Consider the following 26,289-nt stretch of genomic DNA (forward strand, 5'->3'; position numbering starts at 1 on the left):
CGTGATATTTTATTCAATGAACTAAATAAACGTCGTGGTGTTATTGGCTTGATGGCCACATAATATCCATCAGGGGGTAGCTGTAAACTAAGTAATATGCTACCACTAATCATGCCATGAACGACATACCAGTGAGTCACTATGGATATCTATAGCTAGTGGTTGTGCCAAGTATGCCAATGTTTTGTTCCGTTGATATCAAACTCACAATAAGCTCACTCACCATACTTGGCCGAGATAAAGAGTTCCAATGGAGAGCCCCTATCGTGAATATACCACACATGCTTTTTCTAAAGCATGTCTTGGATGTCTTGGGCCCGACTTATCCCCCCTTGGCCACCAGCTAACATGTTTTCTGCCAACATACCCAATTATGATGGTTTGCTCCCTCAAGCTAACCACACCACGTAAAGTGTGCACAAAGGCACTCCAAAGAACAACATGTAGTGAGAGATATGGAGTGCGCTACTAGGGTATATAACGAGATGCACACAAGGATATGACGCATGAGTTGGATGCCCCACTCCCCAGATAGAAAATGAAATATATTTCCCCCAAGTTTCTTCCTCAATATGTTCAACAAGGCATAAAAATAGTGATGTCACACGTGGCCAAAATGAGGCATCCAAGATAATCGAAAGGCAGGCACCCTCATGAGTAGCTAGTGTTAGTTTGGATGATGTGTGAGCGCTTGAAAGTAGTAGATGGAACTACCATAAAGATGTTCTTCAAAGTGTTGATGAGCTGGTCCGAGGCCATCTCATATGCAATAAGTGCACACACAAGTCATTTAATAGTTTTTTAGAGTCATTAAGGAGAAGGATTGCATCATCCACGAATAGGGAACGGGAAATGATCAGGCAACCCCTTTTCAAAAATTATGGTTGGGTGAGACCTCTGATAATCAGTTATGTGAGTGTGAGAATAAGGACCTCTTCTACCAATATGAAAAGGGAAGTGGAGATAGGATCACCTTGTCGTGGTATTAGCATGCCATCCACTAAGAGGGAGAAATGGATCTCTCTAATATAAGTGTCAAGGAGGTCTATGAAGGCATCAATGAATCTAAAGCATCGTAAAACTCTAGAAAGAAAAGTCCATTCAACTGCACCATAGGCCTTCGCCATATCGAGTGGATGATAACGTTTGATCACGGAATATGGTAGTCTAACTATTGTGCTAATTCGTGAACTAGTATGATATTATCATGGATCTAACCGCCCTTGACAAAACCACACTACTCAAGGGAGATGAGTCTATGAAGAAAGGTCCCTAGGCATTTTGTAATGATTTTAGTACAAAGGATAATGGGTCAGAAATCATGAAAAGAAGCTGGGTTATCAATTTTCAGGATAAGTGCATCTAAGAACAACTTTATGGATCAAGATCTCCATACGGATGAACAACTTGATAGATTATACTAAGTCTGTGCTTTTGATATCCTAACAAGATGAATAAAACTTACCAGAAAATCCATCTAGCCATGGGGCCTTGTTCCTACTAAGTGAAAAGAATGCATCCTTGTTCTCTATTTGCGTAGGGATGGCCATAAGGATGGTGCTTTCCATGTTGTCAATAGATGTCGAATGAACTCTCCACTATCGGTTGGGAGGTGATCAAATTATGGGAGTAATCAACGTTAGCAGCGGCCGAACGATCAGAATCCTGATTATATGTCTCCAATAATGACACATAGTTAGGTCTAGATCTATGTCAAATTGAGGCATGAAAGAAACATATGTTTCTATCACCCTTACGAAACCACTATATATGAGATTTATAGAGTTTAACTATTTTATGTCGTCGCATGCCCTCAGTAAGCTGCTCGCAAGTCTGAGTATTTTGTTCCTAAGTTGCTTCAATCCAAGTGTTTTAAAATTGGTGATCCACCACAGCAAGCTCCATCTTTAGCGTCTCAACATGTGCATGAAGAGCCTTGAATACATGCCTATTCCACTATTTCAAGTGGAGTTTGAAATTCCTCATTTCAAGTGGAGTAATTATTTCAAGTGGAGTTTGAAAATTTCAGACATATCTTGTTTTGAAAGGTTTGTTTATTATGATTTGAATTTTAAATCAGGCATTAAGAATCTTATACAATACGGAACAAAAATCTGGAGTGAGAAAGTAAGCCTAATGGGTTTTCTCAAAATTTTTAGAGATATTTGGTTTTGAAAAGTTAATTGATTACGATTGGAATTTCAAATCAGGCATTAAGAGTATTTGACAATACATAACAAAAATCTGGAGAGAAAAATTAAGCCGAATGGGTTTTATCAATTTTTTGTGAAATTTCGTTTTGAAATGTTTGATTATTTTGATTTTAATTTTAAATCAGGCACTAAGAGACTTTGACAACAGGGAACAATAATCTAGAGAGAGAAAGTGAGTCAAATGTGTTTTATCAAAATTTCTGTGATATTTGATTTCAAATGTTTGTTAATTTCAATTATTGAGATTGCTTTCATTACTGATATATATATATATATTCTGATTTGGATTAGATTCTGCTAGATTTTTAAATAATTACTGCTCACTGAAGTTGGTGTATTTTGTGCATCAACATAGATGTTTCTTCCACTCTGAAGTTGGTATATATATCAGTAATGAAAGCAATCTCAATGATTTGTTCAAATTATTAGGTTCTACCATTTTCTTTGTTTGGGCGAAGACAAACAATCTTTGATTCTGGTTTTAAGGAACAATCTCAATAGACCAGCATTAATGGTTGGGTAATAACTACATTTATTTGCCACTTTGGATATTATGTGGGTTGGGTGAGATACCCTCAAAATATTTGAGTTCAACCCCTATATTTTTCTTTCACAAATTCAGACCTATCTTGGTTCATTGAGGTATCTGTGGGGCAGGTATGTACCCCTGTCGCTTCAGTTTTGCATCTTGAAGAGTCTCCCGAGCATCCTAGGGTGGAGTGAATGTCAGACAGATGCAGGCTTCAATAAATCTATTTTTTCCGAAATCTACAAGGATGGCTCAAGAAGCCCCACAACAAACATGAACATTAGATGTCACTGATGATAATTAAGGGAAATGGTTATTGAGCTGTAAAAAACAAATCCAATAAGTGATTGTAGACTAAAAGATAAAGAAGAGCACACTTCATGAATGCAGAGAACATTGCATTTAGTTTCAATTTTCATATGCTAAATTATAGATCAAATAATAGGACTGTAATTTGATATTTTCATGCCTTGTTGCACTGCTTCTGTTCCTTATTGAATCTGAGATAAATCATATGAAAACTCATATGCAAAATTATAGATCAAATAATGCGAGTTGATGATTGGATCTGAAACAACATTGTCCATTGTCCATATTCCTACTTAACTCTACTTTACTCCATAGTCAATTAAAATATCTTAGTCTGCTGGAACTTTATCACAATCTCATTAGTGTTTATCATAATTGAACTTAAGAATCAAAATTTAAGAATATCAAAGTGAGCTCCTCTCATCATCCCTAAACATAACGCCAAATGAAGTTTCTTTGTTTTCTAATGAGATCAGAATAAGACTTCCAAACAAGTTGCTCCATTAGGCTTAGTACTACAATATCAGATTCCAGTTCTTTAGTACCGAACCATGTCTCTAAATGGAGGGGGACCATTTCTCAATGCCTGCTATTACTGAACCTGACCAGCAAATGATGGACTATTATCAGATATTTAAATAGCCCAAACAAACCCTAAGAGCCCAAGATATGTCAAAGAGGAGTTAAGTGGAGTTCCAGCAGACTAACAACTTAAATTTTACCACACCGGAGACCAATATCTATGCAAATTTCCGTATCAAGCAATATTCAAATTGATTTCGTAATTTAAAAACACTTTAAAAATATGAAGTAATAATTGATATTGTTATAACCCACAGCCGCTATCTTCCTCGGCTCCAGAAATAGAATGGATAGCAAGAAGAAGAAATGAAGACTTACCCTATCAACTAGGTCAGTCTAACTGGTCTGCCAACATCAGGCAGGACCGGGAAAACCAGACAAGACCCATGAATGGCCCAAACCGCTTCAGTAGTGACGGTATTCAGAAATCGCCTAGTCATCCAAAATAGCCCCGTCAGACTATTTATGGGCATAATCAGAGAAATTACAGAAATGATTATCAAAACGCATAAAATCTTTGAAATTTTATGGAAGTTCACAAACCAGATCTTCCGGAATGACGCAACTCTACTTGGAACGCAAGCCGGGAACATTCTTGAGTCCCATTTTTCCCAGCACGACCTTCGTCAAGGCTGGCGGGTTGTCCAGCCCCATGCTGCGGCTAAACTCATTGGCCAGCGCCACCAACCGCGCTTTGTCACGGCCGATGGTCTTGTTTGAGTTATAGTAACCCAGCCACGCCTGATACGCTGCTTCCTTGTTCTTCATTTCCACATGGGCCAACGCTCTGTCCACCTATCCAAATTTAACAAAAATCAGGGTAAAATCCAGGTTTTATTAGATGGGAAGATGGAGAAAGGAACATACTTTCTTCCTGATGTCTGGGTCTATTAGAGGAGGAGAAGCTTTGGACACAGGTAAGTCTTTGATACTGGACAAGAAGAACTCCTCCCAAGGAGCCAAGAGCAGTATTCCCTGACCTTGCTTACCCTTTCGCCCAGTTCTTCCAAGTCGATGAATATACTGTTCCCTGTCTGATGGCATACCCATCTGCAAAAAAAAGGAAGTTTTTGAATTCTATGAATATACACCCTCCATCCCTCCCTCTCCCTCTATATATAGATATATATATATATATATATATATATATATATATATATATATATATATATATTATAGCCCCCAAGATCACAGTCAACAACCCAAATCCAATTTCTCCTTTTTCCTCTGTCGAAAAAATAAGAACAGAAAGAAACACATAGCTGATACCCTGAAAATGAAATGCCTACCTGAATAACAAGTGTGACATCTGGGTAGTCAACACCTCGAGCTGAAACATCAGAGGTCACGAGGATGATCCCTTTTGACTTTCTAAACTCGTCTGAGACCCTTGTCCTGTAGCTCTGCGGCTTTCGGGAGTGCATTTCCCGTACATTTAGGTGAAGCTCAGCAAGGAGGTCAGCAACGAGTTTAGTCACCATTGCCGTTGTACAGAAAACAAGGACCTGTGCTGATCCCAGTTAAAAAATCTTCAAGTCAACAAGAAGCCATAGAGAAGATATGGGTATACCTTGTAGTCAACGTTGTCAGAAATATGATCTTTCAACAGGCCATAGAGCAAAGCGAACTGCTTGTCAACAGTCTCAACCAGGTGATGCTGGCTGACCTGGTCAAACGTATATTTAATTAAAACGATTGCCTGAGAAGAGGGGTAGTTTTGGCGGAATAATGAGGAAGAAGGAAATTGGCTAACCTGTGAATGCGTCTCCTCACCATCTTCAACGGTATTGATAAATTCATGGTCCCTTTTTAAGGCAATGTAGCAGATTTGTCGTACCTGCTTGTTGGCAATAAGTCAAAACCCGAAATGCAGCAATACATAGGATTGCCAACAGTGGAGTTGGACAATGACGACCATTTCGTTATCATCATTGCCATCCCCAAATCGTGTCATCCTCATTGCCATTTATGCTTGGGCTTGAGCAAATGGCAAGGACAATTCATCATAACGAAGTCATCGATGTTGTCCGTAGTCATTGTCATTAATGACACTGAACTAGGATTGGTAGACGATGATAAATTCATCATCGCTATTGTCCAGTCGTCATTGTCATTACTGAGAGTGAACTAAGGATTGGCAGGCATTGATAAATTCATCGTTGTCATCTCCAAATGTCATCATCATCATCCAAGGTTGGGCTGGAAGAAATGATGATGATGACCTGTCATCAACTATGGATGACAATGCCGATGACACCTCGTCATGGCTGTAGTTGACAATGTACAAGGATTGACAGATGATGATGATTTTTTTTAGAAAGATAAGATGATGATGACTTCATCCACAATCAACTGGTGGATATGACGATGATGATAAAAAAGCGTCACTGTCCATTCATCAACATCATTGACGCCAAACACTAATCAAACCTATTGAAGGGCGACATATCACCTCATCAGGGACCGTTGCCGAAAAGAGAAGAGTTTGGCGTTGCTTGGGCACGGCAGCCACAATTCTCTCAATGTCCTTTCTGAAACCCATATCAAGGAGATGGTCAGCCTCATCCAGGACAAGAACTTTGACCCCCATCAGCCGTGTGGCCAATCCTGGTGTGTTCTCTATGTGGTCCCGAAGCCTCCCCGGAGTAGCCACTAGAATCTGGAAGATAGGAAAAATTGAGAGAATATACAGAATGATGGATGGCCAGATGGATACTAATAGATAGTAAATAAGAAAAGCGATGCAGAGAAAGAGCGTGACATAGAGAAAGAAGAGAGGAATGAGAGGAAGAGAGAGAGAGACAGAAAAAATGAGATGGAAAGAGACAAAAACCATACAAACAGATGAGAGAGAGACAGAAAAATGAGATAGAAAGAGAGAGAAAACAAGACAAACAGATGAGAGGGAGAGAGAGACGGGCAGACAGACAGATGAGCAGGAGAGGAAAACAGGCAGACAGATAGATGAGAGAGGAAGAGAGAGAGACAGGCAGGCAGAGATATGAGAGGGAAAGAGTGAGACAGGCAGACAGATGAGAGGGGAAGCGAGAGAGACAGAGAGACAGGCAGGCAGAGAGATAAGAGAGAGAGAGAGAGAGAGGCAGACAGATCAGAGAGGGAGACAGACAAATAAACAGACAAATGAGAGGGAGAGGGAGAGAGACAGACACATAGAAACAGGAATATACATTGAGATAGAGAGTCAGATAGGTAGACCGCGAGAGAAACATAGAGGAATAGACAGGCAAACAGGCAGCTGAGAGGAAGAGGGAGAGAGGCAGATGCGAGGGGGAGATAAACATATATGTGCATACATGCAGAGAAACAAGAAAATAAAGAAACAGCGAGATAGAGAGGAGAGGGAGGAGAAAAGGGACAGAGTGGGAGTCAGACAGAGAGATAGAGAGAAACATAAACACAAAGAGAGAAATAGATAGATAAACATAGCACAAGAGACATGGAGAGATAGACATTACGAGACATACATAGAGAGGAACAGAAACAGAGGCGTCGCAAATGAAAGAGAACTAAGATAACACAGAAAGACAGAGAGAGGTAGGTTCAGACAGAAAGATAAATATAAATATATATATATACATTTATATAAAAAGATAGAGAAGAGAGCTTGTCCCAGTATCCCTAGATATCTGAGGGTCAACCTGGCAAGGATTAGCTTGCATGCGCTTCTGCTCAAGGGCTAATCTAGTGCCGCCGGTGACAACTTGGACGCCAATTGAAGAATGGAACTTGAGAAGCTTGTCAGCCTCCATGGCCGCTTGGTTTGCCAGCTCTCTTGTTGGGCACACGACTAGAACATTGATGGGCTGCCGCTTCTGATCCCGGTCAACAGGCGGCAACTTGCTGACCAATTCAATCGAGGGAAGCTGGAAATTGCCCGATTAGAAGAAGAAGACGACCGGGGATCCAAGAACGGCGGCTGAGGTGATTAATTTACCAAAAATGCAACCGTCTTCCCCGTCCCAGTTTTGGCTTTGGCCAGGACATCTTTCCCTATTCAACAGTATAAGAATTTATAAATTGCTACCACATCGGATTAAAAGGTTAATACAGTCGAATCTATACATGGGTCTACGATTCTTGCATGCCCTCTATCTCAATCTCCTTTACTATTTCTTCTTCTGTCTCTATCTCCACCAAACTTAATCTTAGAGACAGGTAAGAACGTGTAAACCTCTAAATCTCTTTCCCACTTCCATAGATCAACCCACACTCGAGTAAAAATGTTGATATAGTCAACTCATTACAGTGGTCTACGATCCTTGATTGCGCTACATTTCTATCTTCTTTTCAATCTCTATTTCTCTCTCCATCTCCTTTCACATCCCAATTTCTATCAGCATTTCAATCTGTGTCTCATTTTCTATCCATCTTTCTACATCTATAACTATCTCTAACACTAAAAGATTTTCTGAGAGGCAACTAAAAAAAAGGAACTACGTCGAGTCTAGTAAGAAATAGTTACATTTCAACCAATTCGAAATATGTCGAGTCTAGTAAGAAATATACTGTAAACATGTCAGGCAGACCTTTCAAGATATCAGGGAACGTCGCCGCCTGAACCACAGTCATCATCTCGTATCCTGCAGCTTTTATCCCTTTCAAGGACATCGGAGATATAGAACACTGATCAAACCTAAAAACAAACACCAAAACCCGGAACTTCAGTACAAAACCCTAAAAGAAATTCAATCTCCAAAACCCCAACGATAAATATCATCATGAAAACTATTTATACATATTACCTAGATTCGGTCAGGTAAGAGTTATCACGAAGAGCCTCCCTTGGCAGAGCTGTGGAGCTCTCCCCAGTTTGAGAGCTTTTAATTCCATCACTATCATCCTGCTCAGAGAATTTTCCATCCTTCTTGGGGAACAAATCTTCATCTTCCTCTTCATCGTCAAAATCATCATCTTCATCATCATCAGAAATCTTAGGCAAGGTCGTTCTACCTCCAATTCTCGAATCCTTCCCTCCCCTCGTTTGAAAAGACGAAGACCGCATGCCTTTAACTCCACCATTACCCAATTCCATCTCATCCTCATCTTCATCATCATCATCTTCATCTTCATCATCAGCGAACCTGGGTAAGGTCGTTCTACCTCCAATTCCAGAAACCTTCCTTCCCCTCTTTGTCAGCACAGACGAAGACCGCATTCCTCGAGCTCCACCATTACCCAATTCCATCTGATCATCCTCATCATCATCATCATCATCATCATCATCATCATCAGAGATCCTCGGCAAGGCAGTTCTGCCTCCAATTCTGGGAGCATTCCTCCCCCTCTTCGTCTGCAGAGACGAAGACCGCATTCCTCGAACCCCACCACCGCCCAATTCCATCCGATCATCATCACCATCCCTAGAAGTGCGGTCCATACCCATCATCCTACCCGAAGGGCGACTTCCAGAATCGCGAAAATCCCTTCTCCCCAGCTCAGAATTGAAGTCCCTGCCCTGGCCGCCTCGTCCTCGGGCGCCGCCTCGTCCTCGGCCATCTCCGCTGCCACCGCGGCGAGACAAGGGTGATTCCCTTCCCATCCCTCTTCCGCCCCTCGTCCTGGCGCCGTCGCCGGACCGACCCCAGTCTCTCCGCTCGCCAATCGACCCGTCGCGGCCGCCACCGCGGCCACCGCCGCGGCCGCCGCCGCGGTTGTAGGCGTTCCAGCTGTCCCTCCGGCCGGCGGGGGCGTCGTCGCTGTCGCTGGCCCGGGCCACGCGGAAGGAATCGGCCTTGAGATCGCTGACCCAGTCGCTGAGCTCGGCTTCGTCTTCGACGAGGCTCCTTCCCCCGGTTCGCAGGCCGCCGCGTCCACGGGCGGAGGAGGAATTGGGGAATCGGCGGGGCTCTGCGCGGCGGGAATCGCTGGCCATGGCGAGAATGGGGGATTGGCGAGGGAATCCGGAGTAGTATTTGAGCTTGAAGGGGAAGGCTCGTTTGAGGACGGAGACGCCGGCGGGGGAGGAGAGGAGGTTGGAGGGGCTGCCGAGCAGACGGAGGCGGAGGAGCTGCCCTGGCATGGCAGCGCCGCCGGGGGTGGGGGATGGGGGCACGGCGGAGGAGAGGGTATTTGCGGGGAGGGAGAGGATAAGAGGAGGATGAGGTTTCTTTTCTCCACCCGGGTAGGGTTTTAGAGGCGCGTTCAGGGTTTATATGGGTGCTCTTTATACCTGTCCTCTCTCTCTCTCTCTCTCCTCCTCTCTCTAGGACATAATTCACTGTCTCTCTCTCTCTCTCAGATATTTCATTGTCCATCTCTCTCTCGGAGATAATTTACTGTCCCTCTCTCTGAGATATTTCATTGTCCATCTCTCTCTCGGAGATAATTTACTGTTCCTCTCTCTGAGATATTTCACTGTCCATCTCTCTCAGTGAGGTATTTCATTGTGTCTCTCTGAGAAATATATCATTATCATCTCTTTCTCTAATATATTTCAATGCATATATGAATAGTTACCTTTCTGTTCATCTCTCTCTTCCCCCTCCCAATTAAAATATTGGTTGACTTAGCTGATTTGAATGATTTATGTGAGCAAACTTAATTGACTCATAGTCTCCTCAGAAAATCAGATGATTGGCCAATACCTTTTCCAGATTTCTTTACGCTATTTGGACTCCAACTAGCTGACATGGGTAGATTATTAAAACCCTTAAAGGCAGTAGAATTCAACACATAACAGGTCTATTTGGGAAAACTGGTCAATCACCAATATTTTGATCACCCATCTTGGCTGAGTATACTTGAGAGATTTGGTCTGACACACTTGATAGGTCAAATCTTTTCAGAAGCTATTTGAATGCTTTATTTACTTGACTTGCCCTAGAACATGTGGATCCAAATTGATTGTCTCCATACATATTATGCACTAGACAGTGAGTTGAGCAACATTTATTGATTTTTCACCAAATGAGTGTAGTCCAGTGCTGGTTCCATTTCAAACAGGAGCAAAAGTCTCACTGTAATAATTACCTACAGCTAACTGTACCGTTTGCCATTTAGCATCTTGAAGATCTATCACCAATTCGAAGCATCCAACTAAGGTTTATAGATTTTTTTAATTAGAATGATGCATGCCTTCACTGTAATATTGAGGTTCAGGAATTTCTAATATCCATATGGCAAATTCTATATAATTTGGTGATAACATTTAATATTACTACCAAATTGCCAACCTTTGGTGCTGTAAAGTGCCACATCATCCAGAAAGTCAATCTTGACTTGGTCAACTAAATGAGAGAAGTCACTGATGAACAGGTCAACCATAACATAATCAACATGTTGACCTCTATCCACCCTGATCAGGTCAACTCATTGACCACCATCAACCTTGTCGTAGTTAGAGTATGAATTTGCTTTGGTTTGATGCTTCTTCGCTCCGATCCTAAGTGCCTATTTAAATGAATGCAAAGTAGGCACAAGTTTATCTTCATCGCTCCTAAAGTCGTGCCTTCCAACTCCATTGGGAGATTAAGAAGAGTGAGAAATCGTTGAATGCCATAAACATAATATGTATTTTTATCAAACAAAAAGGAGAAAGAGATAGATCCGGCGCACAATAAAATAAATAGTCGGGTTGGACCAGGTGGCAGAAACTAAATGTTTACAAGGCGGGCCAATGCTTCGTAACACGACGAGGGATAGACAAAAGAGAGGGATTCCACCTTATCGAGGGCCCTTGTAAAGCATGTCGATAATCTCCTGGAATCAAATCAAACGAAAGTGTAAGAGAGATAAATAAATGCACTGTAATTGGTATACAGTATAGATGAATAGATATATGCAGATAGATAAATATTGGCATATATCTTATACGGCGCTACATTAGAGACACAGCTGGATGGAGAGAAAGTTAGATGGATACTGATGGAGAGATAGATATCGACATAGGGTGAGAGAGATAGGTAGATTGGAGAGACAGATGGATACAGAGAAAAGTAGACACTTGACTTTGTTATATTCAGAGAAAATATGTATGGAACGATTGAGATAGAAAGAGAGGGATACAGCAAAAACTAGATAGAAAGTTATATTCAGAGAGGATATATACAGCTGGGTTGAGAGAGCGAGATTCAGGAACACAGAGAAGTGGCGAGAGAAACTAAGTTACATTCAGAGGAAGGGAGAGAGAGGGGGAGAGAGAGAGATAAAGAAAGGAGAGAAAGATTAAGAAAGAGAGAGAGAGAGAGATAAAGAAAGGAGAGAAAGATTAAGAAAGAGAGAGAGAGAGAGATAAAGAAAGGAGAGAAAGATTAAGAAAGAGAGAGAGAGAGAGAGAGATAAAACCAGAGACAGAGAGAGAGAGAGAGAAATAAAGCCATGACACATAGAGAGATAGAGGGAACCTGGTAGTATTTAAACATCTGAGGACGCTTCTTTTTGTAAGTGGGCGTGAGAAGGTCGCGGTCAATGTCAAAGGGCACGGGGTCGAGGTGTACAGCCTTGATGAACTCAAAGCCCCTCAACTGTGAACATAAATCCATAGAAACTCATCAAACATACAGTCATAATGATGATGATGATGATGATAAAGATGATGCCGATGATGAATTTATTACCTTATGGGCCTTCCCTATCTTAGAAAGCTCACCCACAATGAACTCCTTAGCCTGGGGACTGTCGCAGATAGACGCAAAGTCACCACGCACGCCGTGTTCACTCGCCCAATGCTCCAGCGCTGCCTGGTTAGGGTTCACCACAGCAACCAGGAATGCCTCGAAGCTGTTCCCGTACACCCAGATCTGCAAATAACCCAAACCCCCAAAGTTCATAAATCCCAAATAAGGCAAAGACTCCCCTTCAGTCAGAACTAAGAAAAGACCTAAGGTGTATCCGTATGTCCCGGATGGATCAAATGGGTGAAGTTATTAATCATGGATATATTTTCGTTAAAAAAAAGGAAAAAAGAAGAAGATTTTCCTCGTTGACGAACAGGATATAGTTGATCACGATTTAAGTCTGTGCAGGACATTAGTTTACAAGGTTAGTGTTAGATCATCACGGCCCATTTAGGGCAGATTGGACTGACTTATGGGCCAAAGGCCATGTACATGTAATAGAATAACCCTAGGAAAATGAATAAAAAACCTAACTAAAATCAATCTAAATAAGGGCCCGTTAAGGGCCCATTAAGAGCCCACTAAGGGCCCATTAAGGGCCCAATAGTGAGGGGCCCATTAGGGCCATATATTAGGTCCACTAAGGACCTAATATATACTGGGCCTGATTTACATCAGGCCCAGACTCCAACGGCTGGAAAACTAGTCGTTGGACATCCAGTTGCAAAAAAGGGCAGCTGGATGTGATAGGTCCCAACGGTCATATTTTTCAAAAATATGACCATTGGAGGGACTGTTTTTCTCTCTCTCCTCGGTGCATATTTGTATAAAAAGGGCAAAGGATTAGTAATGGAGATTCCAACCTTTTGTGCCCTATTTTCTGGTGTTCCTCTCCTCTTCTTCTCATCATTTCCTCATCTCTCTCAAGAATTTACAGTTAGTGAAATGACTGAGAAGATAATTACTACGCACTAAATTAGAAAATCCCCATCATAAAAAATGATGAGATTCAATGTTGGAATTCCAGTATTAAGGAGTTATTAATCATGGATATATTTTCGTTAAAAAAAAAGGAAAAAAGAAGAAGATTTTCCTCGTTGACGAACAGGATATTGTTGATCACGATTTGTCTGTGCAGGACATTAGTTTACAAGGTTAGTGAAATGACTGAGAAGATAATTACTATGCACTAAATTAGTAAATCGCCATCATAAAAAAGGATGAGATTCAATGTTGGAATTCCAGTATTAAGGAGCTTAGACCGGGTATCATCATATTTTCATTGGAAATAAAAATAATGCAATCGAACAAGATTCATGCTGAGCATACCGAGTCGATCTCTGGAACAAGGCTGTAGATGTTCTCCAGATTCTCTACGGCGACGTACTCCCCTTGAGAGAGCTTGAAGATATTCTTCTTGCGGTCGATGATTTTCAAGCTTCCATCTGGCTGCCACTCCCCCACATCCCCTGCACCACTCAATGTGAAAAACCATGTGATCTGATGCCCCACAATATAGGATAATAAGCAAAACTAATAATCACTGTCATCAAATAACAAGTTGTCTACAAGTTGGATGACGACGATTTTGTCTCATCATCACCACTCGTAACTGTCCCTCTGTAAACCTCACTCAGGCGACGACGATGACAAAAATATTCATTTTCAGTGAAACTGTGGACGATGACGATGATAATTGCAGATTTTGGATGACAACAATCAATTTTGTCGAGGGGAATGGGTGGGTGTGCTCACCGGTGTGAAACCAGCCGTCGATCAGGACTTCTTGGGTGAGGTCATCCCTCTTGTAGTAGCCGGAGAAGAGGGTGCCCCCTCTCACACAAACTTCTCCCCTTGCAATTGGGCCAAGCGCGTCATAGTTCATTTCTGGGACCGATTCAAGGCGGACTTCCACGTTCGGCACCGGCGGGCCCACGGTTCCCAGCATGCCATGCTCGTGGGGCAGAGAGACAAATGTCCCCGCACAGGTCTCCGTCAGACCTGAAAATATTACAGGCTCATAATTTCCACGAAAAATCTTTTTTCCTCACAGGGAAGTTCTCTTAAAAAATGGAATTAGGACGTCATGATCAAACTGTGCTGAGATAGCAGCGCAAAATAATCCAATGAAAGAATAAATAGATCTCTCTACCTTCCATGGAAGTTTAAAATTAAATTGAAAAGAGAATCGCAATCTAGTAACACTGGTCAATGAAGTATTATGATTAACGGTGATGGATATAGAATTTCGTCGAGGGTAAATTAGGAGACATGTTTTAAATACCGTAGCCCTGGAGAACGTGGCAACACGCAACAACGCGTAAGAATTCTTCAACGTGGGTGGCTAGAGGGGCTGCTCCAGACAGAATAATGCGCACTCTGCCCCCCAGTCCTTCTTTCACCTGGCAAAGTGATACAAATTATTTTCATTTCAATAAAAAACTGATAAAATCCTCATGTTGTGATACAAATTATTTCAACTTAAATTGATTTTCTCCGAACCTTGCTGAAAATAACTTTGTCAACAATTTTAGCTGCCTCTGTATGCTTGCTTCCGTGCCTCATGTTGTGCCGTTTGCTGCGCCAGAGTCACAGCAAAGTTCAGATCGAAACGATGTACAGTAGTAACACATTTTGTCAGGTATACGAATACATTCACAACAGAGAACTAAACTTATATCCAGAAGTAAAAATGAGAATCGACTTACTATTTGAAGCCCAAATCAAACAAGGTGTGCTTTAAAAAGCCTCCAGCAGCAAGTTTGGCCTGAAGACCTGAGGGCGGACAAGTAAATTTGTGTTTATATTTAGTTTGAAGAGCACCCAGGTGTGAATTTATATTAGTTCTTTTCCCTTTTAGATATTATAGTTTTCTTGAGCCAGAAACAAATTTGCATATGAGGTTAGCCAAATCTTCAAAATTTGTGCACGTTGTATTTTTGATAGAGTCCCTGATTGAGGATCTATCGGAGCCATATATCCCAGATTCAGGATTTATACTTAGTTTGACGAGCACCCTGATTGAGGATTTAGTACTTTTTCCTTTTTGAAATTTCAAGTCACCTTTAGCCAGCCAACAATTTCGGATATAGGGTTGACTAAATCTTAAAAAATTGTTCAGGTTGAGTTTTTATGTCCCGGATTAATGATCAATCTGAAACATGTATCACTTATGTGAATGAGGGAGAGATGAATGAACCTTTGTAGATTCGTTAAACCTAATGACCAATATGCACTTATTGGGCCGGCCCAAAAATTGGCCCCCAAAGGTCCCCATTAGTTTTTCAAAAGATAAGGGCAAAATTATTCTTAAGAATGCAGTGGAGCTGACCTGAATATATACGATCCAATACACGCGGGACAGCGCAAAAGATGGTTGGCTTCAGTTCCCCGATATCCTCAACTAGCAATTTCACGTCCTGAACAAAATTGAGAGATTGTCAGATCACATACCCAATTGATCAACACATCCAAAACAGTTCGCGCAAGGGTCTTACTCCCCGCCAAAATCCAACTGAGCCACCGTGAGAGATGATCGCCTCCTCAATGACTCGATCAAATATATGGGCCAGAGGGAGAAATGATAAGTAGACGTCCTTGGATGTCAACTGAAGATATTAATCCATAGAAGACTCAATACACAGAAATCCCCATGATGGGATACATCATTATTTGGAATATGATTAGAAGGCAGAAGCCATTATCAACATCATCATTTGTATGATGCTTAGGATGGCGATGATGACCTGTCATCCTACCACAGACAAATTACGGGATTGATGAACTCATCATTGTCCCTTCATTTCTTTCAAAAAAATCATTAGTCCTTCATTGTCTGGGAGAGTCTAATAGAGATGGCCACATTAAGAGAAAAAAAATGATTTAAATATTTTTGTTTGTCCATCCTTATCGTCCAACCCCTAATCATTTCTCTGGAGCAAGGATGGTAATCACGAAGACAACTTGTCATTTTCATCCCTAGTTGAGCACGAATGAGTCTGATAATGACAAGTCATCTAGCTGCCAAAAAATGAGGTCATCCCTAGATTCATCATCACCGTTCTGGACGCTGAACCTAAGTATAGAGCACTAGATACTATGAGAATCCGTAAGAAATATATTGGACGAGGAGGAAGTTGATGCTAATGGAGGAAGTTGATGCTAATGCTAATGGAGAAAGTTAATGCTAATGGAGCACTAAATATAGTCTGATAATGACAAGTCACCTGTTCGTTGACAGAACTGAGAAGCCTTTTCATACCGGCAATCAGTGTAATGATGTTATTATTGGAGATCATGACTCCCTTGGGATCCCCCGTTGTTCCACTAGTGTACATTATCGTGCAGATATCAGACCTCCCCACTACTGGAAAATCGTACTGTTGATTCGTCCCCTGTGAAATAAGTAGGGAAACAATTAATGAATTAACTTAGAAGAAAAAATACATCAATCTAGGACTCTAGAAAAATGTCAAGCCCAAATAATGTATTAAGAAGCCTGCTTGACATTCTTAAAAATCCAAATCTAGGATTTCCAGGAGGACGATGTTGCCGGATAAAATCATACTATCATGGTGAGGATAATGCCACAAAAATGTTTTAACACTTAGATTGCAGTTACAAAGTGTAAGAAGTTTCATGAAGTGAATAGAACCTTTTCCACTTATCAGTTTTACCAAAAATGCATGAACATGATAGCAAGAGAGGGTAGTTCCTACCAATGACAAGAGCTCTTCCCATGTATGTATGGACAGACCAAAGTTCTCGACAGTCTCTCTCTGTTCGGGTGTGACTGTGCCAAAGCTGACAATCGCTGGAAAAATATAGCAAGTTTGAATTAGTTCAAAATAAATATTTCAACATTCACAGATATTTCTGGCGAATCCGGACTGGAATTTGCAAACTCCGGTCATAACATATGTAGCAGCTTTCAGCTTTAAATAGTATTTCATTGTAGCAGGATAAAGCATAATCCGGACTGGATTTTCACACTAAACATAAATTTAAATAGTATTTCATTGTAGCAGGATAAAGCAATACAGACTCACTTTTCAAATACTTTGTTGAGTTTGGAAATGTCTTCAAAACCTGAAAACAGCATCGTCTCATCAATTGACTATTCATCAATTAACTTAAGGGCTCGCACATAGAATATTAAAGCTGCTACAAGTAGCCTTTGTCATCACAACAGAAGAGAACATCAAATTTTAAACAAAACAAGCTTTCAGCTTTAGCAATGTTTCATCTTGGTACCTCAGGGATCTTTTTCTCTTCAACAAAAGCAATAGACACTTCGGCATGACAAAGGATGAATTCAACTGCACCAGCACCTGCAAAAGTGCCATGGAAAAAGTGAGTGAAAACTTTGGTTTGAGACTCTTATATTCTAAACTCTAGCCTCCAGAGAGCGCATGATACCAACTTGTCTAGAACAATCAAATCATGCGTATGTATACATCCCGAAAATAAAATGATCAGCTCCCAAAAGATTTATCATAAAAATCCTCAAAGGAGAGTACGTAAAGAAAAGTCGCAAACTTGGGGATCATGAAAATAAAGATACATTACACGAGTCAAACAATGGTCAAAAAAATAGTGAAAAATATCCATTAATAAAAATCCAATAGCGTTATCAATTGATTAGTCGATTTTAGAGAACAGAAAAAGATCAGTACGCAAAGAAGAGAGATATTGATGAATCTCATTTTTATTTAAGGCATGCTGAACCCGATTGTATGCAGCAGAGTTATTCTCACTAAAGAGTTATCAATTCAAAATAAAAAATTCATCTTGCCATCTATGTTTCCATCGTCATTAAATCAATACCTAGAGTATCATACAACGGAACACATAAAATTCCGTGCGCATTGCAGGCCTGCACACGAAAGGCAAAATTAATGCCACAAACAGCATCAGGGAATAACTTTGAAAACAATAAACAGTCCTTCAGCAGACGGAGACATGTACCTGCATGCTGATGATCCATTCGGGACAGTTGACTCCATAGATACCACAGCGAGCTCCCTGCAAGAGAGAAAAGTGGGAAACTGATTTCCATGTTTTGACTGTGCAAATAAAATCTCAAAATTTCACAAAGGTAATTCTGAAATATTAAATAGTTCCACTACTAGGCCGTGTAAGTCATCAGTCTCAGTAAAAGCTCATTGAACGTGATTAGGAGCTCCGACATTACCTTTTCAATTCCACAGCTACGAATAGATGTCCCAACTTTAATTACATCATCGTAAACTTGTTTGTAGGTCAGCCACTGATATTGTCCCCCCTACATAAGGCCAATCCATGTCAAATTAAGTTCTGAGTAACAGATAGCGCGATGTAAGAAAGTTGTATGTAACAATTACCTTGCCGTCCACGGTCGGTCGACGCCCAAGCATTGGATTATCAGGATTCCTCTCCACCGATGTTCTACGGATCAAGAATATAGTAAAAAACTAGGCACTGAAGACACTAGTTAAAATTTACTTTGACAGAAACGCAATTCCCACGCTTTCCGAAAGAATCTTGAATCAAATCAGAGCTTAGTGGCCTCTCTCGACAGAAATAAGAATCCGGGGAAAAGAATATTAACCAACTCGGATGACCGCATGTTCCAGATCCAGGAAACATTAAAAATCCTCGGAGTTATAATGTCCGATTCACATAAAAAACAATATTCAATCCACGAAAACAAAAAACAAGACAGTTGACGCCAAATAAGAATATTGAATCAACGCCGCTCTTAACAGACTCCTCTGGGAGATAGACACAAAAGCAAATCGGTTGACGTCACGCTTCAGATCCATGAAACATGAAACACCCAAGAAATTATAAGATCCGATCAGTCGAAAAGAGCGTTCTTTCGATGGAAACGAACAAAAAACAATTATCACCATATAAGAACAAAGAACCAACGGTCTAATCCCGAAATATTGGAGATCACCCAGTTCAGGAAACTTCATATTTCTGATCATTGAAACGTCAAAAATCCACGGAATGATAAGGTTACGATTTCGCCAAACACCATTCTTTCCAAGAAAATAAATAACAAGACCGAGTAGAAAGCCATAGGATTTACCGAAACAAGTCCCAGCAAGTGTCCACGCCCGCCTCGGGCTCCGGGAATCCATCCTTGGCGAAGATACTGCGATAGGTGGGTCCTGCGGACGGGCGATCTCCCGAGGCCGGAATCCCGTTCTCGACCTCAACGAGATACTTCATCGTTGAGATTGCCTTCTCCTCTCGACTGATTCTCCCCGGAAACAGTTCGAATCTATAGAAACGGCGACGCGACCGCGAAGATCAAGTCAACCAATACCCACCCACGCTCCACCGATGGCGTTGGAGACATTTAATGGGTCTCAGGCTCCCGCGGGTTGGGCAGACGTGCAGCCAATCGTGTACCAGCTGCCAACGCGGGACAGAAAGCAACGCCCTTGTGTAAATTGGTGGTTCAAGATAAGCTATTCTGCTCCGCTGGGGCAAAAATCTGCATAATCAATGACGTGGGTTCCATTTACGGAGCTGTCCTCCCACCTTCGTCAAAAATCATGAAATGACCGTCCCTCTCCATTCACACCCATGGAACGCGGGGATCCCAAAGTTCAAGATCTGAACACATGAATGATTATTCAACAATAAAAGTCAAATATTCTTCATAGATAATGGGGGTAAATGCCAACTTTCCCTGAATTCCACGGCAGCATCCTTCTCGCATAGAACTATAAATTCGGAGTTTAAGCCAAATAATATCTGGATAAAACATTCATTATGAGAAATAATACTCTGCTGCGTAGCATCCTTAATGAAGAACGGAAATTGGAGATAGACCCATAGGGCATCGTAATTAAATTTCTGTGTCCCAACAGCTGATAACTAGATTCGAGACCATCCTCCGAGCGAAAGGCACATAGCTCAAACTGTACCTGAAAAAAAGGCCACGTGGCACTTCATCTCGCGAAAGAGAGAGGAGAGATTTTGGGCAATATGTCACTTTCTTTGCAAAAATAAGAGGAAAAATAAAAAGGAAAGGACCAAAGAGCTCTCTAGATCCCCTCATGTCTGTAATATCTCACCCAACGAACCGAGACCAGAAGGAAGCTAAGAGCCATTTTTGTATTCGATCATGACAATTTTTATTTTTGTATTGGCTTCCAAGTTTCGCATCAATACCGTTCAGATTCTTTGCGACTTGATCAATTTTATAAATGTAACCAAGTCTGACTCAACAAATCGAAGATCTCACAAAACGGCACCTCCGGGACGTGACACCCTGGACGTGATGGAACGGATGACGAAATGTGACAGACAGTGACGTGACGAAACTTTCATCACGTCACCGTCCTGTCACGCGTCCAAGTATGTTGGGAAAAAACTGTCATGTTTACGTCACACGTCTCTCCATGCAGCATCCAATCACGCCCCCATCACCGGACGGCATCACCGTCACCGGTGACGTGAAAAAACAACCCTAAAAAGATATATTTTCCCTGCCCCGAGCCCCCCACTCGCCGTCTCCGTGACGACTCCTCCTGACGATTCCTTCCCGACTCCCAGTTCGACTCTTGTCTCTCCTCCTGACTGCTGTCAGTGACTGTGAGAGCAGCTCTCGCTCATTTGCTCCTGCTCGCTCGCTCGGTCACTCCTGTCACTCCTGGTGAGTTCTTCCCAATGACCTCATTCCTCATTCGTCATTCTTCTTCTTCATCTGTGACGGCCGTTCGGTCACATCACGCATCCAAGGCCCCTCATCATCGTCACGACAACTTCGTCACTGTCACCGTCACCGTCACGCGCCCCTATCTTCGTTACCGTCACGGGCCCCTATCTTCGTCAACGTCATGTCATTCATCAAGTTTCCGTCAAGGTGATGCATGACGTGATGGATGACGCCTGCCGATCCCTGATCACATGTTCTCCCTCACAAAAAAGCCCTTAGAGGCATCGTAAAACCTCAGAGCCACCTCAGATTTGATGACCAATGACCCATCTTCTACAGAACTGAGCTCGTTCTACAGATTCCCTGCCACATGCAGTTTCCATGATGGCACACGCCATCATGGATCGTCAACGATGTCGTTCACGCTACCCCCCACCATCAAGAAATGCTCGATTATCGTTTTTTATTTTCATCGTCTCTTGTCATGTTTTGTGTTTTGTTTTTGTTCATCGTTTTGTTTTCGTCGCACTGCGATGCGACCTGTATCCGCGTTTTCATTGTCAAGGGAAGGGACCGTCCCCTTCCCCTTCCTTTCCTTTTATTTTATTTTTCCCCTCCTATGTGTAATGGGGGGCCCATTATATAAGGGCCCCCTAATGGACTCGTCTCCCCTTTCTTTTGATCCATTTAGGGGGCCCAAACCTCTCCCCTATGTAAAGGAAGAGGGGGGGGGCCCTAAATATCAGACCACGGAAGAGGATGTGTGATTTTTAGTCTATCTTTAGTCTCCCGTATAGAAAAATACAAAAAAAGGGAGAAAAAAGGAAGAAAAAAGAAGGAAAGAGAGGAGAGAGAATGGGCAGAACGGAATGGGGCCAGGTTCACGCCCGTTCCTCCTGCCCGCGCGCCCGTTCTTGGGCTCCGTTCGGAGCCCTAGGCAGTCGCTGCCGCGGGCGCGCCGCCACCCGTCGCCGCCGGGCTGCCTAGGATCGCGGGCGGCCGCCAGCGGCAGCCCCCACCAGCCGCGGGCGCCGCTCTCCCAGAGGGCGTCGCCGCGACCAGCAAGCGCCGCCCCCCAACCGCGGGCCCCCCCCCCCCACAAGTCACAGGCGCCGCTGCAACCATCCGCTGCACGTCAAGCCGCCATGTCTACTCCGGCGTCTCTCCGCCCCACCCGCTCCAACACGCCACCAACAAAGACGAGATCCTGCACTACGAGCCACCGTCGATGAGGTACAACCTCCTCTCCCGTCACTCGTTTAATTATTCTCTTGCAGTATTCTTTCGTCCCGTTTCCACTGCGCTCGGGCTAGGTAGGTAGGTGAGAGAGGCTAAACGAGAGATACGTGCGAGCCCATCGGATTGAGTCCGTTCGGCCGTAGATGTCCCCGTTGCTCTGACGAGGTTCGAGAGGTCACCGTCGCCGCCGCTCGGCGACTCCCGTCCAAGCTTGGAGCTCGACACCTCCCTCGAGTCGGAGCCCGCACGTACGACACGTAGGGCACTCCGCATCACGTAGTTACATACCTGTTAGGGTAACCGTCAAACGAAGACACCGCCGTAATCCGATACATATCCCTTATCGGCACCGAACAATCATATTTGGTGTCGACCGGACGACGTCCTAGATGACGTCCGACATCACTCCAGCTCCAGGGAAAAAGTCCAGATCACTAATTAGAGACACCAGATCTTTGCTGCCGAATGACCTCGAATGAGATCAGATCCTCCGATCAATTTCTCCATGGCTGCCAGATCTGCCGCAAGGCAGCGTACGGTTCTGACGTCCTTCCTCATCATGAAACCTCCAAAGGTCTTATGGGTCGTCAAACAAGCTGCCAACATGGTGGCATTGATCTGGTGGACATGGCTGTCACTGTATCCGCTGTTGGTTTGACGATCCAGAGGACCTTCAGAGGTTTCATGACTAGGAAGGACATCAGAGCTGTTCTCCGTCTCCAGGCCAATCTGAAGGCACGGAGAAATCTGTCAAAGAATCTGATCTCACATGAAGTACTCAGTGATACCATCCCCGTTGTCTCTGTGTCTGCTTCATCATTCCTTCCCAATAGGGGAAGTTTAATCATTTCACACTTATGTAATTCCTTTAAGCAGGGCAGCCCTCCCCTCAGGAGAGCAGCCAAGAAGTATCAATCTGTGATCTTTGGCTTCGGTGAAGTCCATCCAGCCGCTATCTTCCCTCTTGCGGCGCCCGCCCCGTCTGTCCATCCCGTATCCAACTTTATGTCATTGTGAACAGAGGAAGTCAAGCTTGTAGGAAAAGAAAGGTTTCGTTGTGTTCTAGACAAAAGTGTTGCCTTAGAGGGGTGTACTGATATGATAACTCTTCTCGTTTATGAATGGCACTAATATCATATCAGCTGGGCTTGAGGGGCTTGTGATAGCAAATAGTTAAGTGAGATCGATGGGATTTATGATCCAGATTGAATAAGAGGCCTTTGTCTCTCTACATAGCTCTCGGCTATGATTATGGAAGTGATCAGGGATCACTCTGTGGGGTTGAGTTACAATCCCCATAGAGATCTAAAAAAATCAAGAAACGGGACGAGGGATAGAGAGGAGAATAGGAGAGATGGAAGAGGTAAGAGAGAAGAAGAGAGAGCAATAGGAGAACAACTCTCAAGAACCTCCGAATCGGGAGTTCTTGTCCTCACGAAAGCCGGATACAGCTACTCGTGCCAAGAAACCATACGGTAATCATTAATCAAAAGTCACTCTAATGACCTTACAAGGGGGTATTTATAACCCTACAATTTCATGAATTGGTTATCTCATCAGGACTCTAACAGGTTGTTTTCCCTCTCTCTCACCTTTTTATTCCTCTCGTATCTCTTTTTCTCCGAGTTTCTCTCTATCTTTGTTTTTGTCTTTTTTCTATATACTTCATATTCATCTAGCCTTCGTCCTCTGTTATATAGAGAAATTATATCAGTTGCAAGTTAAGAGTTTAAATGACATACCATAGGAGGGCACATATCTCAGCGACTATAGAAAGCAACGTCAACATCTTACTGCGGATCTGTAATAAATAAATAAATAAAATATGATATAATGCTGATCAGAAATAATGCTCGAATTTGTCATTGTACACAGGGCATACCATAAAAGCACAGATAAGGGCAAAGAAGAAGCTTCCAAAATAAATTGCAGTGGCATAGATGCGGACAGGATCACCCATCAGCCTTAACTGGGCACATGGTCCAATGAGGAAGACGGTGCTGTAATCAGATGTAAAAATTGTCTCAAAGCTTAGTAGGATGAGAAAAATTGAGAAAATTTCTTGGAAATGGTGATACAAGGGGAGAACAAATCAAAATAAATGAGAATGAAATAAGTATCATTAAACTACATTAGCATTAATATATATAATTCAAAGAACACAGAAATACAATAATCACTCGAGGATCAATTCTCCACATGGCACTTCTGGTATATAATTACAAACCTTATGATAGCCAAGAAGTTTCCAAATGTGAATAATATGCCAAATTTAATGGGCTTGACGAATACAATCAACGACTGCATGGAAAATCAAGTCAGTAGAATAGGGTGAAATGACAAAACAAAACGCACCATCAACTGAAACTTCATACATAAAAGGAACATTAACGTTTTAAGAAAGAGGATACGCGAATTATTCTTTCAAACCAATGCTATACCCTTGGATGATAACCACTACCATATTAATTATTCATATTTTTTTCTCAACAACAAAATGATCATCTTTAGAAGTAAAGAAGGCAGATGCTTTCCTTTAAAGTGAAAACAGGAACTAAAGTCCGGGAGCATCTAATAAACACTCTGCCCGTGTGATCATGAGGAAAATTAATATAAAACAACAACGCATTCCATCATCCAATGCATAAACCATAATATATCATCTTGAATTGCGATCTGGTTTAGCAGAAAAGATAACAGCTGAGACATATAAAGATGATAGATAAGCGTATAATCTTCAGGATTGCAACGAGAGCTTTAATTTCCATGAGTCAGGGAGGTCTCACATGTATTATTTTGACGAAAATTCAGCAGATTGTAGAAAGTGAGAAGATTACTAGTGAACTTCATCGGGGGATTTAACCCCAAATCGAGTAAGAAACGAGTGGCTCCTCTAGTTTCAAATAATCGCGTGCCACCAAAAGTATTCTCGACGAGAGGAAGTTGAAAGGATGGACGAATTTGAATATGAAATGATCAGAGAGCGTCGAAAATTTAATTATCCGAGCATCTGACGGGAAGATAAATTCATAATCTGACAAAATCATGGCACTTTGCCAATCGTGGCAACGCAGGCATTGGATTCCAAATCAGAGACTAAACATGTTTCCACATTTTCTTCCCAAGAAATTCTCATTTTCATAGAAAGACATTATCATATTCTGAGGCGCCGTCAATTAAAACACGATCGAAGACTGATATCAAACAATTGGTCGATAACTCGTACCAGAAACGTACAAGCGAAGCCAGACAACAAGCAAACTGCGAAGCCATAAACCTTCTGCAAGATTTATCCAAAACAAGTTCATCAGTTAAGCTCAAGGATCATATAAAGATAGAAAATTGGAAAAGGAAACACTGATTGGTACATTCTGCCGAGATAAGGAGCATCTGTCACCGGATTCGCCCAAGAAACCCTCCTCAATTTCCTCATTTCCTCCAAGATTCAGCGATCGACGTATGCTAACCGCTAGAGATCGCACTCCCGCCATGAAACTACAAGAAATAGCGAGCTTCGAAATAAAGGAATTTATAACGGCATGGCTTGGGGTTTCGATCAGATCGTTCGAATGGTCGATCGGATCGAACAGTCGGTCGATCGAATTGAAGAAGCCTTGAACTAAAATAATTCAACCTGTGCGCTTCTCAATATTCGATTTATAGATATAATTATCATATTTTATATTTGAAAAAATAAGGCTCGACAGAGAGAAAAACCCTCTTTCATGGCAACTTTCACTGCCGCATTTACTGTACTAAAATTTCATTTTAAGATTTTTTTTCTTGAATTTTAGAACCGCTATGATTCAAAACTGTCATTTCCGTCCCTCGTGTCAGATAGAGTCGGAACGCCAGCTGGTTTCCAATGCTGGATGGTTCCGGATAGGGAAGTTTAGCATGGGACAGTTTGGAACGACCCAAAAATGGGATGTGGGACGGGACGAAAACCATCACTAACTGTATTTTCGCCCCATCCCAGACAATCGTGCACCTTAGTCATAGTGTACCCTCCAGGGCTCCCTGTTGACTGGACAAGGTGACCTTTGTGGATTGAGACAAGTGCCAATGTTTTTTCCAAATCCAAAAATTTTACAGGTAATTATTCTTATATGAAATCAATTTCCTTGCAATTAAATTTTTACTTCCGCTAATCAGGAGAATGAAGGGGATAAGAAGTCATTTTTC

At 42.2% G+C, this 26,289-nt stretch overlaps 3 protein-coding genes across 4 annotated transcripts; all 3 read right to left on the bottom strand.

Moving 5' to 3' along the window:
• Nucleotides 1-3,808: 3,808 nt before the first annotated feature.
• Nucleotides 3,809-9,798, bottom strand: LOC144700649 (DEAD-box ATP-dependent RNA helicase 31-like). Its single transcript, XM_078572097.1, has 11 exons — nt 8,397-9,798; nt 8,181-8,287; nt 7,589-7,644; nt 7,293-7,517; nt 6,086-6,292; nt 5,387-5,470; nt 5,204-5,299; nt 4,923-5,138; nt 4,501-4,683; nt 4,177-4,428; nt 3,809-4,065 (listed from the first exon to the last, which is right to left on the bottom strand). The coding sequence occupies exons 1-10, from the start codon at nt 9,671-9,673 to the stop codon at nt 4,201-4,203; spliced, it is 2,679 nt and encodes an 892-aa protein (XP_078428223.1). The 5' UTR covers nt 9,674-9,798; the 3' UTR covers nt 3,809-4,065; nt 4,177-4,200.
• A 1,331-nt stretch (nt 9,799-11,129) lies between these two features.
• LOC144700650 (long chain acyl-CoA synthetase 4-like) lies at nt 11,130-19,547 on the bottom strand. Its single transcript, XM_078572098.1, has 19 exons — nt 19,285-19,547; nt 18,572-18,635; nt 18,403-18,492; nt 18,177-18,233; nt 18,036-18,084; nt 17,463-17,539; nt 17,258-17,297; nt 16,928-17,022; nt 16,436-16,603; nt 15,707-15,817; nt 15,541-15,628; nt 14,918-14,984; nt 14,712-14,787; nt 14,494-14,611; nt 13,965-14,210; nt 13,539-13,678; nt 12,210-12,392; nt 11,997-12,116; nt 11,130-11,352 (listed from the first exon to the last, which is right to left on the bottom strand). Exons 1-19 carry the CDS (start codon nt 19,425-19,427, stop codon nt 11,317-11,319), a joined length of 1,968 nt encoding a protein of 655 aa, XP_078428224.1. The 5' UTR covers nt 19,428-19,547; the 3' UTR covers nt 11,130-11,316.
• A 387-nt stretch (nt 19,548-19,934) lies between these two features.
• Nucleotides 19,935-25,693, bottom strand: LOC144700651 (uncharacterized). 2 transcript variants are annotated; one of them, XM_078572099.1, is made up of 6 exons: nt 25,473-25,693; nt 25,331-25,384; nt 24,332-24,405; nt 23,987-24,104; nt 23,847-23,905; nt 19,935-20,131 (listed from the first exon to the last, which is right to left on the bottom strand). In XM_078572099.1, the coding sequence occupies exons 1-6, from the start codon at nt 25,593-25,595 to the stop codon at nt 20,053-20,055; spliced, it is 507 nt and encodes a 168-aa protein (XP_078428225.1). In that variant the 5' UTR covers nt 25,596-25,693; the 3' UTR covers nt 19,935-20,052. The 2 variants fall into 2 exon arrangements, with proteins under 2 accessions (XP_078428225.1, XP_078428226.1); XM_078572100.1 differs by having other exon boundaries at nt 25,342-25,384; nt 25,473-25,671.
• Nucleotides 25,694-26,289: the final 596 nt, after the last annotated feature.

This window comes from Wolffia australiana, chromosome 3 (genome assembly GCF_029677425.1).
Source record: "Wolffia australiana isolate 7733 chromosome 3, ASM2967742v1".
Lineage (NCBI taxonomy): Eukaryota > Viridiplantae > Streptophyta > Magnoliopsida > Alismatales > Araceae > Wolffia > Wolffia australiana.